General features: G+C 34.9%; 3 protein-coding genes across 6 annotated transcripts; 2 read left to right on the forward strand and 1 right to left on the reverse strand.

Annotated features, from left to right (window-relative positions):
- The first annotated feature begins 644 nt into the window (after nt 1-644).
- Nucleotides 645-5,934, forward strand: LOC113861157 (peptide chain release factor APG3, chloroplastic). Of its 3 annotated transcripts, none has more exons than XR_003504128.1 (15): nt 645-830; nt 917-973; nt 1,045-1,125; nt 1,205-1,262; nt 1,340-1,443; nt 1,827-1,878; nt 2,334-2,383; nt 2,600-2,665; nt 2,743-2,907; nt 3,293-3,365; nt 3,473-3,605; nt 3,911-3,968; nt 4,097-4,144; nt 4,607-4,682; nt 5,599-5,934. XR_003504128.1 is itself a non-coding variant. In XM_027493776.1 (15 exons), the coding sequence occupies exons 1-15, from the start codon at nt 687-689 to the stop codon at nt 5,668-5,670; spliced, it is 1,245 nt and encodes a 414-aa protein (XP_027349577.1). In that variant the 5' UTR covers nt 645-686; the 3' UTR covers nt 5,671-5,934. The 3 variants fall into 3 exon arrangements, 1 of the variants encoding a protein (XP_027349577.1); XR_003504129.1 differs by lacking the exon at nt 5,599-5,934 and adding an exon at nt 3,786-3,833 and having other exon boundaries at nt 4,599-4,625; XM_027493776.1 differs by having other exon boundaries at nt 4,599-4,682.
- Nucleotides 5,935-6,900: 966 nt separating this feature from the next.
- LOC113863945 (spermatogenesis-associated protein 20) lies at nt 6,901-12,643 on the forward strand. 2 transcript variants are annotated; one of them, XM_027497747.1, is made up of 15 exons: nt 6,901-7,323; nt 7,413-7,485; nt 7,582-7,603; nt 7,694-7,772; nt 7,875-7,907; nt 8,055-8,203; nt 8,385-8,541; nt 8,938-9,178; nt 9,323-9,564; nt 10,370-10,633; nt 10,723-10,833; nt 11,174-11,398; nt 11,479-11,682; nt 11,830-12,006; nt 12,090-12,643. In XM_027497747.1, exons 1-15 carry the CDS (start codon nt 7,090-7,092, stop codon nt 12,294-12,296), a joined length of 2,418 nt encoding a protein of 805 aa, XP_027353548.1. In that variant the 5' UTR covers nt 6,901-7,089; the 3' UTR covers nt 12,297-12,643. The 2 variants fall into 2 exon arrangements, with proteins under 2 accessions (XP_027353548.1, XP_027353549.1); XM_027497748.1 differs by lacking the exon at nt 7,582-7,603 and having other exon boundaries at nt 6,910-7,323; nt 8,055-8,541; nt 12,090-12,605.
- Nucleotides 12,644-13,197: 554 nt separating this feature from the next.
- On the reverse strand, nt 13,198-15,192 carry LOC113861529 (60S ribosomal protein L19-1-like). The gene is made up of 6 exons (XM_027494402.1): nt 15,028-15,192; nt 14,433-14,555; nt 13,741-14,054; nt 13,541-13,605; nt 13,433-13,459; nt 13,198-13,388 (listed from the first exon to the last, which is right to left on the reverse strand). Exons 1-5 carry the CDS (start codon nt 15,137-15,139, stop codon nt 13,435-13,437), a joined length of 639 nt encoding a protein of 212 aa, XP_027350203.1. The 5' UTR covers nt 15,140-15,192; the 3' UTR covers nt 13,198-13,388; nt 13,433-13,434.
- Between the last annotated feature and the right edge of the window lie 88 nt (nt 15,193-15,280).

A 15,280-nucleotide genomic window follows, 5' to 3' on the forward strand; every position in this document is an offset into this window, starting at 1 on the left:
TTATTGACATAGGAGGGTATTTTTTATTTCACATTATAAAACATTGTCTAGTTAAGTTCCGATTTAATTTTTTTTATGACTTAATTGTTAGTATTGATTAAATTAATATACGTTGTCTAACATGTCTTTTGTATACTGCAAATAGGTGCACTCGAAAAGGGAAAAAAGGCTTTATAACACCAAACGAAAAAATACAGGACTAGAAGATATAGAAAAAAATCTCATTAATTATTAAATAAAAAATATTTTAAAACATAAACTTTTAAAATGACATATATAGAATAAAAAAATTTTATACTAGTATAAATTTAAAAAAATTTACACTTAATTTAAGTCTTTTATTTAATTTAAATCTAATGAATTATAATTTATTACTTTACTGATCATTAGATTTAAGTTAAATAAAAAATTTAAATTAAGTCTAAAAATTTTTAGACTTACACTTATAAAAAATAATTTCACCCATATATTATATATAATACGAAAGAAAATGTAACGAAATTAGTAAAAAGTCAAAATGGAAGAAGGCAGGCCAAGACATGCCCAATTGTTAATGGGCCTCAGAAATTGACAGAAGAGTCTGACCCGAAACCGACCCAACGGAAACTGTCTCTCATCTCATCCAAACCGTAACACAACCACTCTATATACGTGTCTTGCGCTTCTTCACCGTATGCTCTGCGACCATGAGTAGCTTAACGGCGAGCTTCACACCTCGAATATGTGGCACACGTCGCAACCTACTCCCAATACGACACCGTCCCCTTCATCATTTCACCAACAGACGCGTCACCACCACTCTCACACTGCCAAGAATCGTTTGCATGGCGGTGCGTCACCATAATCACTGAAATAACAATACAATTCGTTACTTCAATCCACTATTGCATTTTGCTTTATTCGTTTCGAATTTCAGGAACCTTATCTCATAACGAAGCTTGAGTCCGCTGAGAAAACATGGAAAGAGTTATCGGTATGTCAATGTCAATACACGCTATGCTCCAATTTTCTGCTACAAATTTTGTCTCAAAAGTGAAATTTCAGGTGAAGCTTGCTGATCCGGACATCGTGTCTAACCCTAGCGAGTACCAGAAGTTGGCACAATCAGTGGCGGAGCTTGATGTGGTACTCTAATTTATGTTGTAATCAAATTTTCGGCACTTCAACTTTGCGTATTGACACTAGTGTTGTTTATGTGGTGTAGGTTGTGTCTACGTACAAGAGATTTAAAGACTGTGAAAAGCTTCTAGAAGAAACCAAAGGTTTGTTGAACTCAACTCTCTTTGTGTTAGACACTTGAAGTTGATATTGATCGTTTTCTTTAACTGTTGTTAATTAGCCTTAGCGAAGGATGATGGCAACGATGAGGATATGGCGGCAATGATATCTTATGAAATCGACTCTTTGTCCAAGCAACTCTCTGAGCTTGAGGACAAACTTAAGGTTTTTATGTTTTGTCCTGGAGAATATTAGTCACATTTTCGCTTGAAAGTTTGTGTTTAGTTTGGTTATTCTAGTTCAATACCAATGTAGCAAACATCAATTCAAAATGTTGAATCAGCTGAAATTTCAAAATCATGGGGAGGAATTTGAATTCTCTTCCGTAATATTCATCATATATACTCTCTGTTGTCATTGGCTATAATGAATGTTCATTCCTTTTTTTTCAAAACCATACCATGAAACTCCTCGATTTTGTCTCTCATTGCTCTCGCCCTTTTTGTCTTTGGCTATCTTAAGTTTTCGAGCCTCTCCTCCGTATTTTCAGTTTTTCCTCACTTCCCTCAGTTTTTAGCAACTTATTTATTTTTCCTACACAACCACAGGTATTACTTCTTCCCAGTGATCCTCTGGATGCAAGAAACATAATGCTTGAAGGTACATTGTCTCTTTCAGTCTTTCTTTACAGTATTGTTGGAGCCCACTGATTTTACGTTATGGCTTAGTTGAATGTTTCATGAATCACGTCATAGACTTATGAAATAGGACATAAAGCTAATTTCTGAAAATTTAAATATTATTTGCATTTTAATAATGGGAAATGTGGAAAATATGTTAGATTCAGGAATTTATTAAATTGATAAAAGTGAGAGTGCATCATCATATGCTCATAACTGGATTTAATGGTTACAACTTGCTCATTGATTTGATTTATACATCACAGAAAGGCATAATTTTGGGCTTCCCCCCTGTCCCCATCTTGAAGTCATCACTGAATTTACATTCTAGAATTTCTAGATAGCTTAGCTTAACATATTGATGCATGATCATCTCCATTTATTTTATTTTATTTTTCAAGTTCTAAATGTTATTGTCATCGTTGACTTTTGCAGTACGAGCAGGTACTGGGGGTGACGAGGCTGGAATATGGGCTGGTGATCTTGTAGGTACATGCTTTCGTTTGTCCTTTCTAAGTATAATCCATGCAGAATGCATGAAGTACACACACATATAATAATTCTGTCATTGGATCATTTCTGAATTGCTTAACTATCTCTAAAACATTTTCATTGTTGTCATTCAAATGTTTTAGTGAATGAACCATTAATGTGCAGTTTAATTATAGGCATATTCTGATGCTGCTTTGATATTGAATCAGGTCCGAATGTATGAAAAATATAGTGAACGGAATTCTTGGAAGTTTTCTCCTGTCTCGAGCTCTGAGGTATTTCTCATGAAAACTTTGGAAGAAATAGCTTCTCACCACTTATGTAGTTTGTATATTTTTTTGCTGTATTTTAGGCAGAGAAAGGAGGATACAAAACTTATGTGATGGAGATAAAAGGGAATCGTGTTTACAGTAAATTGAAATATGAATCTGGTGTCCACCGAGTTCAACGTGTTCCTCTAACAGAAACACAAGGTCGTGTACATACTTCTACTGCAACAGTGGCCATCATGCCAGAGGTGGAGTACATATTTCAGGCTTTTAGCAATAGAATATTCATGATCCTAACTTTTAGTTTTGAAAGCAATCAGGGAATTATTTAAAAATTAAAAAATTTGCATTTGGACAATTGTTAATTTGATATTTTATCCTAAAAGTTACTGCTTTTGTATATAGATCCAGTGTTTTGTCAATTCTTTGTCTAGTATCGTTGAAGGAAGATTAAATTTTGTGATTAAAGGTTGATGCACTATTGAGTTGTTTGTTTTAATCATTTTTAAATTCATGTGTTTTAATCTGCAAAACTTTTAGCATACTGATACAGTTAGAATATATTTGGCTTCCTTCCTTCTTTTAAGGTTTGAGAGCAATATCTAAATCTATAGGCCTGAAATCTTTGTCTAGGCTGATGAAGTTGAAGTTGTAATTGACCCAAAAGATATTGAACTGACAACAGCACGTTCTGGGGGTGCTGGAGGTATAGATCTATGAACATGAACTATTCCAGTCAAGCAATCAAATCCTTCTATTTCTTGAACAATAAACAAGTTCCTCCATGAATTCACATGCAAAGATGTCTTGCAGGGCAGAATGTTAACAAGGTTGAAACAGCCATTGATCTTTTCCATAAGCCAACAGGAATCCGCATCTTTTGTACTGAAGAAAGGACACAACTTCAGAACAAGAATCGTGCTTTTCAATTGCTCCGAGCAAAACTGTGAGCATCAACATTTCCATTTTTTTTTTTTTGCTGACTTCTCAAGTCTGGTTTTAGAATTGAGTCATGTTTATGTCTGCAATGTTTTCAAATTGTTTTTCTCCTTTTCCTCTTAAATAATGTTGGCAAGATTAAATATCCCAATAATTCTTGAATTTCAATTATCATGAGGAACTAAAGGATATTGATGTCATGAAGCCAAAAACTAACCAAATGCTGAGTTCATTAGTATAATTTTTCTGAGTGTTCTCTTTAACCTATATGGTTTGGTATGTCGCATGTAAAAATGATACAATCTTTTACAGGTATGAGATGAAGGTAAGGGAGCAGCAAGAGTCAATACGAAATCAAAGGAAATTACAGGTACGCTCCTTCTTGTGTTTGTGTTCAAAATACTAGTTAGACATTAAAATTCAAATAGTATACTTGCTATATGTGTGAGCAGAGGAGTATGGAATTAAAATTCTTTGCCATACTTTCTCAAATTACAGGTTGGTACAGGTGCACGTGCAGAAAAAATTCGGACATACAATTATAAGGTACTCAATGTTGCTTGCAGTCTAAATATTTTTTCACATACATACACTAGGTACATGTAGTATCTCCAATCCCCGTCAAAAAAACTTTATGAGTTTCATACATTACAATTATTCATAACAATTTTTCCCTATATAAATGTGTAAGGTTAGGAGGATAAGGTTATGTTGTTGTTGTTGTTTTTATAAATTTGTAAGGCAAGCAATGTTGATGCTGTTTAGTTAGAAAGAAAAGTTAAAAATATACGATAAATATGACATTGAATTATTACTTTAAGATCCCTCATTATCATGTTCGTTAAATGAAGTAAATAAGATTCAATGATCTAGAGTTGTGTAGTTCCTGTCAGTATAGTGGTTTGAGGTGGAATAGCTGAGTGTTACTGAAATTTCGTTTTGCCTTGATGTGATTATATTGTTTACTAGCAATTTTTGACACTTCAATTTTTCTTATTAGGACAACAGGGTTACTGACCACAGATTGAAGATGAACTTTGAGCTCACCTCTTTTCTTGAAGGTGATATTGAAGATGCTGTTCAGGTATTATCTAGGACATGGAATGAACTTCTGTTTTGGATACGTTTCCTATTGTTTGACTCCGTGCAATATAGGCTTGGAAAGTGGTATCTATTAATTAATGTAGGTGCACCTGTGCACTTTTTGAGGCGGCTAAAGGTATATTGATCAAAATAGGTTTGTATTGAGATGAAAATGGGTCTGGTAAGCAAGGACCTGCAACAAGAAAATTTTGAAGGGTTTCTGAGAAAACCAATATTTAGATGTTTCATAGCGGTTAAGAAATAAAATACTCTTATAAGGCTAGAACAAACTTCGTTTGATGAGCTAACTTTTGGAAGCAAGTTAAACCCAATTTTTTAATATGGTCCAATAGCTTATCCAATTTGAATGTTGGTTTACCTACATATTTCAATCCTGCAAATTCCATGCTCCAATTATCCAGTCTTGAATATGAGGATCGAGCAAGAATACTTCTCTTATAAAACGAGTGAATTAGGGCCTAGTTTTCTTATACCCAAAAATAAAATCATTGAAATTCCTGGATTGGATTTGTAATGTTGAGTGGGGTATTTGGGAAGGAGATGGTGGGATGCATCAGCCAAATGGCATTGTTTCTCTAACCGAAATTCACATAATCACATCAACCAACAAATAACTTGTTTATTCAATAGTACCCAAACACGGCAAGGGTGAGCAATGGAAACCCCAGCAAAACAAAGGATTAGACCTCTCCCCACAGGTTTGCACTCTGCTTGGTCTTTTAAAAGAAAAAAAGTGAAAACACCCTTGACTAATCGCAACGAATGCCAAACACTAGACTGACCAAAAGTTGCACTGGTGATATACTACAGACCTAGCCATTAATACGAGTTAATATGAATGAAATTGTTTAATTGATATCGAGGCTCTTCATTATTAAAAAACTTTTTCCTTGCAGTCTTGTGTTACAATGGAGCAAAAGGAACTTCTGGAAGAACTTGCTGAATCTATAGGTGCACCTGCTAGCTGATATGCAGCAGATTTTGCCTAAGTTATTTGAAAATTTTTGTTGAAGCACTTTTCATAATGAAGATCTTCCATATTGTTGTTCTCCTGAATGTGTCCCATCATCCAAAGTTTGAGACATACGGTATCGAGTTGATTGATTGTCATAATGTAGTAGATATGGGGCACTTTCACATGTAACATTTCATTATATACAGTACTCTGTAAAAAAACTGTCTTATTATGTAAACCGATGCAATTAACTTCTGCATTTTGTGCTCGCTGCATTCTATATGGTGTTGAACGACAGTTTGATTCTCCCTCGTACGTTGGAAGTAGGAACTCACTTCCTAGTTCCAAGCCATCTATAGTCAAATGGATTATTGTTAATACTAAAAATATGGGTCAAAATTAACAAATTTTCAAAAATTAGACAATAAAATAAAATAAATTAAAATTGAGAAATCTATACTTTATACTTCTATTTATAACTTAATTATTCAAAAATTGATCATTCGAAATTTGTTTTGATTTATTAACATGCGACAATAATTTAGGCGGTTGGGTTTTTATTGATTTTTTCATCACAATAAGTTTAAGCTACTATTTAATTTGAATATATGAAATCATAATTTATTTATTCTTTCGGTTATCTACAGTGTTATTTTAAAATTTTAAGACTAATTATTTAATAAATTTAAATTTTTATCAAAAGAAAATAAATTTGAGTATAATGCACGTATAGAATATTTGAAAGATTAAGAAAAGGAAATAATTTTATGTAAATAGTCAAGGATGTTTTTGTCAAATTGACACAAAATAATTTACCATTAACTAATCATTTTTTAAATTATTGTTTTATAAAAATAAATAATTTATTTATTAAGATCAATAAAAAATAATTATATATTATAAATTTTTAATTTATTTTAAAAATATTCCTAGTAATAAATAGTAAAATTAATAGTCATATATTAAATAGATAAATATAATTACTTATAAAAGATAAGATAATAAATGAATGTCAAATTAACACTAATTTAATAATAAATAAGAGTATAAAAAGAATTTAATAATTAACATATCTAAAAATAAATATTTATTTTTATATCAGATTTATGAAAAAATAATAATTTTTATAAACAATAAAATTTTCGTATAAAAATAAATAAAAATAAAATTAGAGGAATTTCATTTCCCCTGCATTTAACAATTGAATTGGATTATCGTATAAAGTTTTATCCATTTTTAACAGAAGTGTGTCAAGAACAGGGCACTTGTGGACGAAAAAGCAGGTCCAACCCAAGCGTCGAGAAGTGAAGTAGTACACATGGCACCTCAACCACCCTCCCTCACAGAGACGCAAATATACAACAGTCACAGTGCCAATACTCCCATTCACAAACACAGATAGCAATAACAGTAACACCTTCTGAACTCTTCTATGCTCCACCGCATCACCCATTCCTCTTCTCTTCTTCTTCTTCCTCGTCTTCTCTCTCACCATCACCAACACCTTCCTTCAAATTTCAATTTCCCTTTCTCTTTCTCACCAATACCTCCTTTCCCTCTCAAACTCAATCTCCTCTCAATGGCAACGTCTCTTTCTCACCACAACCACACAAATCGACTCGCTTCCGAACAGAGTCCTTATCTTCTCCAACACGCACACAACCCTGTGAGTTTAACTTCACTCAATTCTCATCTCACTCCTTGTGCAATTGCTTCGTTCTCACTCATAATCCATTTTCTCATATTCAATTGAAGGTTGATTGGTATCCCTGGGGTGAAGAAGCTTTCGCCGAAGCACGCAAGCGAGACGTTCCTATCTTCTTATCAAGTAATTCTCTCTTTTTTCGATATTCTCTTTACAATTTTCGTTTGCGTAATTAACTGCTGCTTTTGTTTGTGGTGTTGATGGCGATTCTATTCGAAGTTGGTTACAGCACTTGCCACTGGTATGTGTGAGTCATAACAACTTCTGTTGTTCATGTTGAGTTTGAATTATGGATTGATTTTTTTGGGAATGTGAACTGTTTACTGGTAAGGTGTCATGTTATGGAGGTGGAGTCTTTTGAGGACGAGGGGATTGCCAAGTTGTTGAACGATTGGTTTGTTAGCATTAAGGTAATTAAGGAGTTTTGTTTCTCTATTGCTTTGGATTGTAACAATCTTCTCTCCATTTTGTTTTACTTTGTTCTGTAGCGTTTTAATATGTCAATGTCACAGGTGGATCGAGAGGAACGACCAGATGTTGACAAGGTATGTCAACTGTTCAGTTAATTTATGTATATATTCTTTCTTATGGAACCCAAAAAAAATGCTCATAAATTATCCTTAAGTTATGCTCGTAGAAAGTTTAAGGCGTTCCACTGGTAACCAAGGTTTACTGAAAGAGTTTTTCTTCAGGTGTACATGACGTATGTGCAGGCTTTGTATGGTGGTGGAGGTTGGCCCCTGAGTGTGTTTCTTTCACCGGACTTGAAACCTTTAATGGGTGGAACTTATTTCCCCCCCGATGATAAGTATGGGCGACCTGGATTTAAGACTATACTTAGGTGAGAACTATCGCACATGTCAGTTTGAACGGTCAACCTGTTTAGACTCTTTTTCGTGGATAAATTTGGTGGACAGCATTTCACAACTTGTTGAGTGTAAAATTTCAGGCCAATTGTTTGAAGTTATTATTCTGGTTCTTGATTTTCTTGTTGGTATACTATTTGTTCCTGTTTTCTCCAGAAAGGTAAAAGAGGCTTGGGATAAAAAGAGGGATATGCTAATCAAGAGTGGAGCATTTGCAATTGAACAGCTTTCTGAGGCAATGTCTGCTAGGTCAGATTTTGATAAATTGCCTGATGAGGTTCCAGCTGATGCATTACGTCTATGCTCAGAGCAGGTGATGATTTGAGTATCCGCTTTTTTTTCTACTATTTCAATTTTGTTAGAAAGCCTTCCCCTCATTTCTTTGACACATAAAGGAGAGAAAAGGAAACGGGAAAAAGAAAAGAGTGTTTTCATATATACGGTATTGCTATCCTTGTGTAAGCTGCGTTTTATGGGTTGAGAGTGGGGAAATTGTTACCAAAATAGCAATCATGTCTTCTCATTTATAAAAAATGAATTTATGGATGATAGTAACCAGTGATATATTGTAACAACAGAGAGCAAAAAAATATCTTTTTTTTAATGTGAGATAATATCTCTGCATGTAGTTGTTGAATGTTTTGGATCCTTAATTCATATTGAGTGTTTCAAATTTTGAGTATCATTCAATCTACTATTTTCTTTGTAGCTCTCTGGGAGCTATGATTCAAAGTTTGGTGGGTTTGGATCTGCACCAAAGTTTCCCAGACCAGTTGAGATCAACTTGATGCTTTACCACTCCAAAAAGTTGGAGGATACAGGGAACTTGGATGGAGCTAATGGAAGTCAGAAAATGGTTTTATTTACCTTGCAATGCATGGCGAATGGGGGGATTCATGATCATATTGGAGGGGGGTTTCACAGATACAGTGTGGATGAGTGCTGGCATGGTAAGTTTACCTTGAACAGCAGTCATTTCTGCGAGTAAATACCTGAACATTTTATGTTAAGTAGGATATGCTGTTGCATCCAATACTCTTTGTTCTGAAATGCTGTAAAGATGATTTAATTGTTTAGTTGTCATATCTTTGCAGTTCCACATTTTGAAAAGATGCTATATGATCAAGGGCAGCTTGTTAATGCTTATTTAGATGCGTTTTCTATCACCAAAGATACCTTCTATTCATGTATATCACGGGATATCCTTGATTATTTAAGGAGAGACATGATTGGTCCAGAAGGTGAAATATTTTCAGCAGAGGATGCTGACAGTGCAGAGACTGAAGGAGCTGCAAGAAAAAAAGAAGGAGCTTTTTACATATGGACAAGCAAAGAGGTCTTTCATCCACTTTCTATCTGACTTTCCTTAATATATTTCTTATGGATAATTACATTGTAGATCCCTGAAAAATATACAATTCTTCATTATGGTCGCCGGAAAATAAATTGATTCAATTAGATCATTCCAAACTTTTTATCTTTCAGTTGGGTCCAAAACCATATAGATCTATCCGAGCTGACATAAAAACTGTGACATGGCCTTCAAGTTTCTGACATTGCCCAATAACCCACTGATGTAGCAGTTGATTAAATTTTTTTTTAGGATTCAATTGTATCAATTTATTTTCCTCATATATGAATTAACTTTTTCAAGAGCACAATATGTTGTTTAGCCTGTTTCTTAATTAACTGTTAGTTTGCTAAGGACAATCTAACTACAGTATTTTTAAAGTTGATCTGGAAATTTTTGCTGGAACTTGTGAGCTATAATACTCCTTCGAATTTTGTCATTTATTTTATATTTTTCAATTTGTTGTTTTGTATTTGTTCTCCTTGATATTTATTGCACAACTGTGGATATTAAGTTTTTTATTTGTTTGGTTACAGTAGGCCTCTATATTGTACTTCCAAATAGAAATAGAATATTTTAGTTGATAATAAGCTGATAATTCATAGAGATCATTTTTGCTGAATAAAAACCGTGTTTTAAATTGTTTGGTAGTGTCTTATAATCCTGATTCCCTCATGTAGTTATGCAATTATATCTACATTGTCCTGACAATTTCTCATAGAAGTATTATGATTAATGATTGGTTTGTCATTTTTGGTGGTCACTTTCAACCCAGTTTTTTTCTGTTTAGGTTGAAGACATACTTGGAGAGCATGCTACTCTTTTTAAAGAGCACTATTACATCAAGCAATCGGGTAACTGTGACCTATCTGAAATGAGTGATCCTCACAATGAATTCAAGGGAAAGAATGTCCTGATTGAGAGAAAAGATCCTTCAGCAATAGCATCAAAATATGGCATGTCAGTTGAGACATATCTAGAAATTCTTGGACAATGTAGGCGGAAATTGTATGAAGTAAGGTCAGGGCGTCCAAGGCCACATTTGGATGATAAGGTAAATCTTACTGATTTATTTAGGATCCTCCCACGATGATTTCGACTCCCAACTTGTATGCATATTCTCAAGAGTTGCTACACTTCTAGGTTATTGTATCTTGGAATGGACTGGCAATCTCATCTTTTGCGAGAGCCTCTAAGATTCTAAAGAGTGAAGCTGAAGGGACCAAATTCTACTTTCCCGTTGTCGTCACTGCAGTAAGTTTTCTCCCTACTGATATAGTAGTGCAGTTAGAATTCTAATATTTTATTTAGGTGAAGACTACCAATATTTAAAAAGATGGGAGACACTCCTCTTTAATATTATCGATGCTGTTTCTGGTAGATGTCTGTGAATTATCATAAGTGTACAATTTTATTCCGTTGATCTCACAATTCTTGCTCTCAGCAATGAATAGTTTCTAACTGAGTTAAGAGGGCATCAACTGTTTAAGTTATGAAGGAATGGTGGATGTTGTTGCTGGAGGAACACCTGTACCCACCTTGATTCTTTTCATTGTGTTTAACTTTCTCTTTCTTTTGATGGTGCGAATTCCAGCCACAGGAGTACATGAGAATTGCAGAAAAAGCAGCATTCTTTATTCAGAAGCAACTTTACAATGTGGAGACTTGCAGGCTACACCATAGTTTCAGAGGTTCTCCATCTAAAGCTCCTGGTTTCTTAGATGATTATGCTTTCTTGATTTCTGGATTGCTGGATCTCTATGAGTTTGGTGGTGGAATTAACTGGCTTCTATGGGCCATTGAATTGCAGGAAACCCAGGTAAAATTGATGTCTGGGCTCAAGAAAATTTCTTTCGTCATACCAGGCAATAAGTTGCTAATGATACGAGTTGCTTGCAGGATGCTTTATTTCTTGATAGGGATGGAGGTGGATATTTCAATAATACAGGAGAAGATTCTTCAGTTCTCCTCCGTGTGAAGGAAGACCATGATGGGGCAGAACCCTCTGGAAACTCGGTTTCTGCCATAAATCTTACAAGATTGGCTTCAATGGTTGCTGGAAGTAAGGCTGAGCAATACAAGCGAAATGCAGAACATCTATTGGTCTGTAAATCCCTCTCCCCTTTCCTCCTAAAATCTGTTTCTCTCATTTATCTGCTAACAATGGTGGGATGGGATTATTAAAGGGAATCTCTGTTATTAGACCACTTAGTTGCAATTAACACGAATTCCCTTCAAACGGTAATGCAGGCAGTTTTTGAGAAAAGATTGAAAGACATGGCTATGGCAGTGCCTCTAATGTGTTGTGCAGCAGATATGCTGCGTGTACCTTCCCCGAAGCAAGTGGTGGTGGTCGGTGAAAGGACGTCACAGGAATTTGAAAGCATGCTCACTGCTGCTCACGCAGTATATGATCCCAACAGAACAGTGAGCATCTTACTCTATAAAATTGCATCTTCACATTTCTTTCTGATAGTCATCAATAACATTTTTGCTGGTGTTGATCGTAGGTTATTCATATAGATCCGAACAACAAAGAAGAAATGGAATTTTGGGAAGTCCATAACAGTAATATTGCTCTCATGGCGAAAAATAACTATGCAGTCAACAGGGTTGTAGCTCTTGTATGCCAAAACTTCACTTGTAGCCACCCTGTAACTGATCATTCGTCGCTTGAAGCATTGCTCTCTCAAAAACCTTCCTCTTCGTTAACATAAGCTACTGGTTCTGATTTGAGTAGGAAAAATAGTTGACGTCAGTGAAAGATCATCATTAGAAATCCCCGTCGTCATCTACGGAACTTGTTCGTTGTGACTTGTGTGTCAAATAAAAGTAGGTAGTATTATCCGTTGAGTTGAGGGATTGATACATACGACTATAGTTTGCCTGTACTTGGCCATTCGTGTCAGGACAATCTGTACAATTGATAGCTAATGATTCAAAAATAAATGTGTTCAACAGAATCATATAAACACATGGTGAGAATTTCGGGTATTAAAAAAGATTTAATTATATATTTTTTTTTTCCATACATATAATTTAACATATGTTAATTTTGGTCCTCTTAATTTGTTTTTCTAAATTCTTTAATATTTAAATTAAGCCATTTACTTTAAAATTAAAATTTTTATTATAAATAAGCATTAAAAAAAATTAAGCGCCCCACAAAGTACAAAAACTAGTAAGAAATGGGTTTCTTAAAACATTACGACACTAGTTTTTAATTAAACTAAATAAACTTCAAGTATACTATTAATCTTCAAAAGACACTTTAAATATTGCAACAATAAACGTTGCCAACGTTGTCTTCTTCCATGCCTTTGTCGATGAAGATAGGGAGTGAAAATAAGTGGAGTACATGAATAACAAAAAATAAGAACACTATTTCTTTCCATTGGATCGAATAGAGAATAAAAAATGGAAAAGAAAATGTGGGGGCCATCCAAGAAAAGAAAAACGAAAAGAGGATAGGCAATTTGTTAAAACAATAATTTACCCACCAAGTGACCTTCCACTAATATACTAAAAATAATTAAATCGTTTAACATTATAGTAATTGATCATTTTCTTTCACTTATTTTCGCATGCAAAGAATGTAACGGGATAGTACTATAGTAAGGGAGTGCGAACAGTTGCGCTATAAATAAAAGGATAACACAAGCGTTTCTGCAGCAAGGTGAATCTTAACACACAAAAACAGAGAACTAAAAAAAATTTAACGTATGCAAGATATAAGGTTCTTATACATGCAAAACTTACAAAGTCTAAACCAACAAAAGATACTCTTCATAACTACTATTGATTGTGCTGGCGCCATCAATGATTCAACACCCTTTGAATTTCAAGGAATGCTACTCACTTCTTGGATTTCTTCGGTGCTCTGCATGAAAGAGATAAATTTAGGCTACAAAACAGACGACCAAAAGCTGTATATAAGCATAAGCTGTAATATAATACTCACTGGGCAGACTGGGGTGCTGTGGAAGACGGTGCACTGGGTGCTGTAGATGGTTTATCACCCGGACCCTAAACATTTTACAGAAGATGGAAGTGTAAAAATTTCCATTACCACCTTCACTGAAAATACTTCCCAGTGCAATAAATCCCCAAGTTTCATGAAATATACAAGTAAAAAGATTCTCAAGGCATTCTGAAACTCACTTGGGCTAAGCGCTCCTCCCTCCGAGCAATTTTCCTTTCCCTGCTTGCTTTGTTCTTTGCGCGCTTTGCCTCAAACTGATCAGACAAAGTCTTCTCTCTTGCTTTCTCAGCCTTGGTTTTGTGAATGCTCTCCATCAAGACTCTCTTGTTCTTGAAAACATTACCTTTCACTTTCATGTACATATCATGGTACATGTGTTTGTCAATTTTCTTTGATTCCCTGTACTTGCGAAGCAATCGTCTAAGCACACGCATCCTCCTCATCCAAAGTATTTTTGTGGGAAGCCTTGCCTCCCTTGTACCCTTACGCTTACCTAATATTTTTTAGGTGAACAATATAATCAGTAAATGATCCCCCTGCCCCACCCCAAATGACCATAGAGCAATTTATTTTATGGCCACCCATACCCACTAATGCTCAGAATACATATAGTATATAACATTGTCTCATAATATATTTAGCAGAATTCTAACATTATTCTTTCAACTGATTAGCAGCTCAGTAAAACCTTGACATTTTAAACCGACTAAGCCCTAAACTATAAAATGACAAAAAAATCCATGACCATGACCACAGCTTCTAAACATGCATAAACTGCAAAATTTCGAGAATTACATCCCGACAGAAAATTTCCAACTCAGGGGTTGATATTCATTGTACATTAACCCCGTAATAGTTTGGGAATAAATACCATATCCGGAGTGGCGCCCCTTCCTCTTAGCTTCCTTCATCCTTCGAGCACGTGAACGAGAGTGAATCTTGGTTGGCTTCCTGATAATAAACCCATCCTTAACCAACTTCCTGATGTTTTGCCCTGCAAACGGAAACTCACCAAGCTAAGTAATGCTTTTATTGCAAAAGATTTGTATAATAGAATATCAGAGTAGATATTATATACAATTAAAAGGGTTTTTTATTCTTTCCAATGGCTTAAGCTCATGCAAATTTGAGCCACGGTGGAGGTTCAGCAAAGCCCCCCAGGTGCCAAATTGAGGATTAAAAACCCCTTGACACTGCACATAAGATTCCCTTGAAGTCCCATTCCACTTATCAATAAGAAATATATTCAAATAAGACGAAAAAAAAGTTTACAAAGTGTTAGATGCAGAACTCTTATGCGTCATAGCTTTTATTTTGTTGTTAGCAAATAGCATTAGTTAAATATCGCAAACAACAATAAGCTTCGGATCCTACACAAGTTATCGATCCTCAACATAATCATAAATAAATGGTGAAGTGAAAAGAAATGACAGCAACGGAAAACAACGAAGAAAAAGAGAGCGTACGAGAATTGGCCATGGAGATTTCATTGACTTCATTTGGGTCAAGCCAAACCTTTCCTCTTCCACACTTCAAAACGCTTGCCGCCAGCCGCTTCTGCAATTTCAGCGACACCATTTTCACACCTCTGTCGCTACGATTCCTCAATCGGAGGAAGGAAACCCTAATTGCTTCATTTTCCTTGATATATATAGGGCCCAAACTATCTGGATTGGGCCGGGTCTTTCCTTCACCAATTGTCTGGGCCTAACATTTTCG

This window comes from Abrus precatorius, unplaced genomic scaffold, assembly GCF_003935025.1.
Source record: "Abrus precatorius isolate BTA unplaced genomic scaffold, Abrus_2018 Scaffold3, whole genome shotgun sequence".
In the NCBI taxonomy this organism is placed as follows: Eukaryota; Viridiplantae; Streptophyta; class Magnoliopsida; order Fabales; family Fabaceae; genus Abrus; species Abrus precatorius.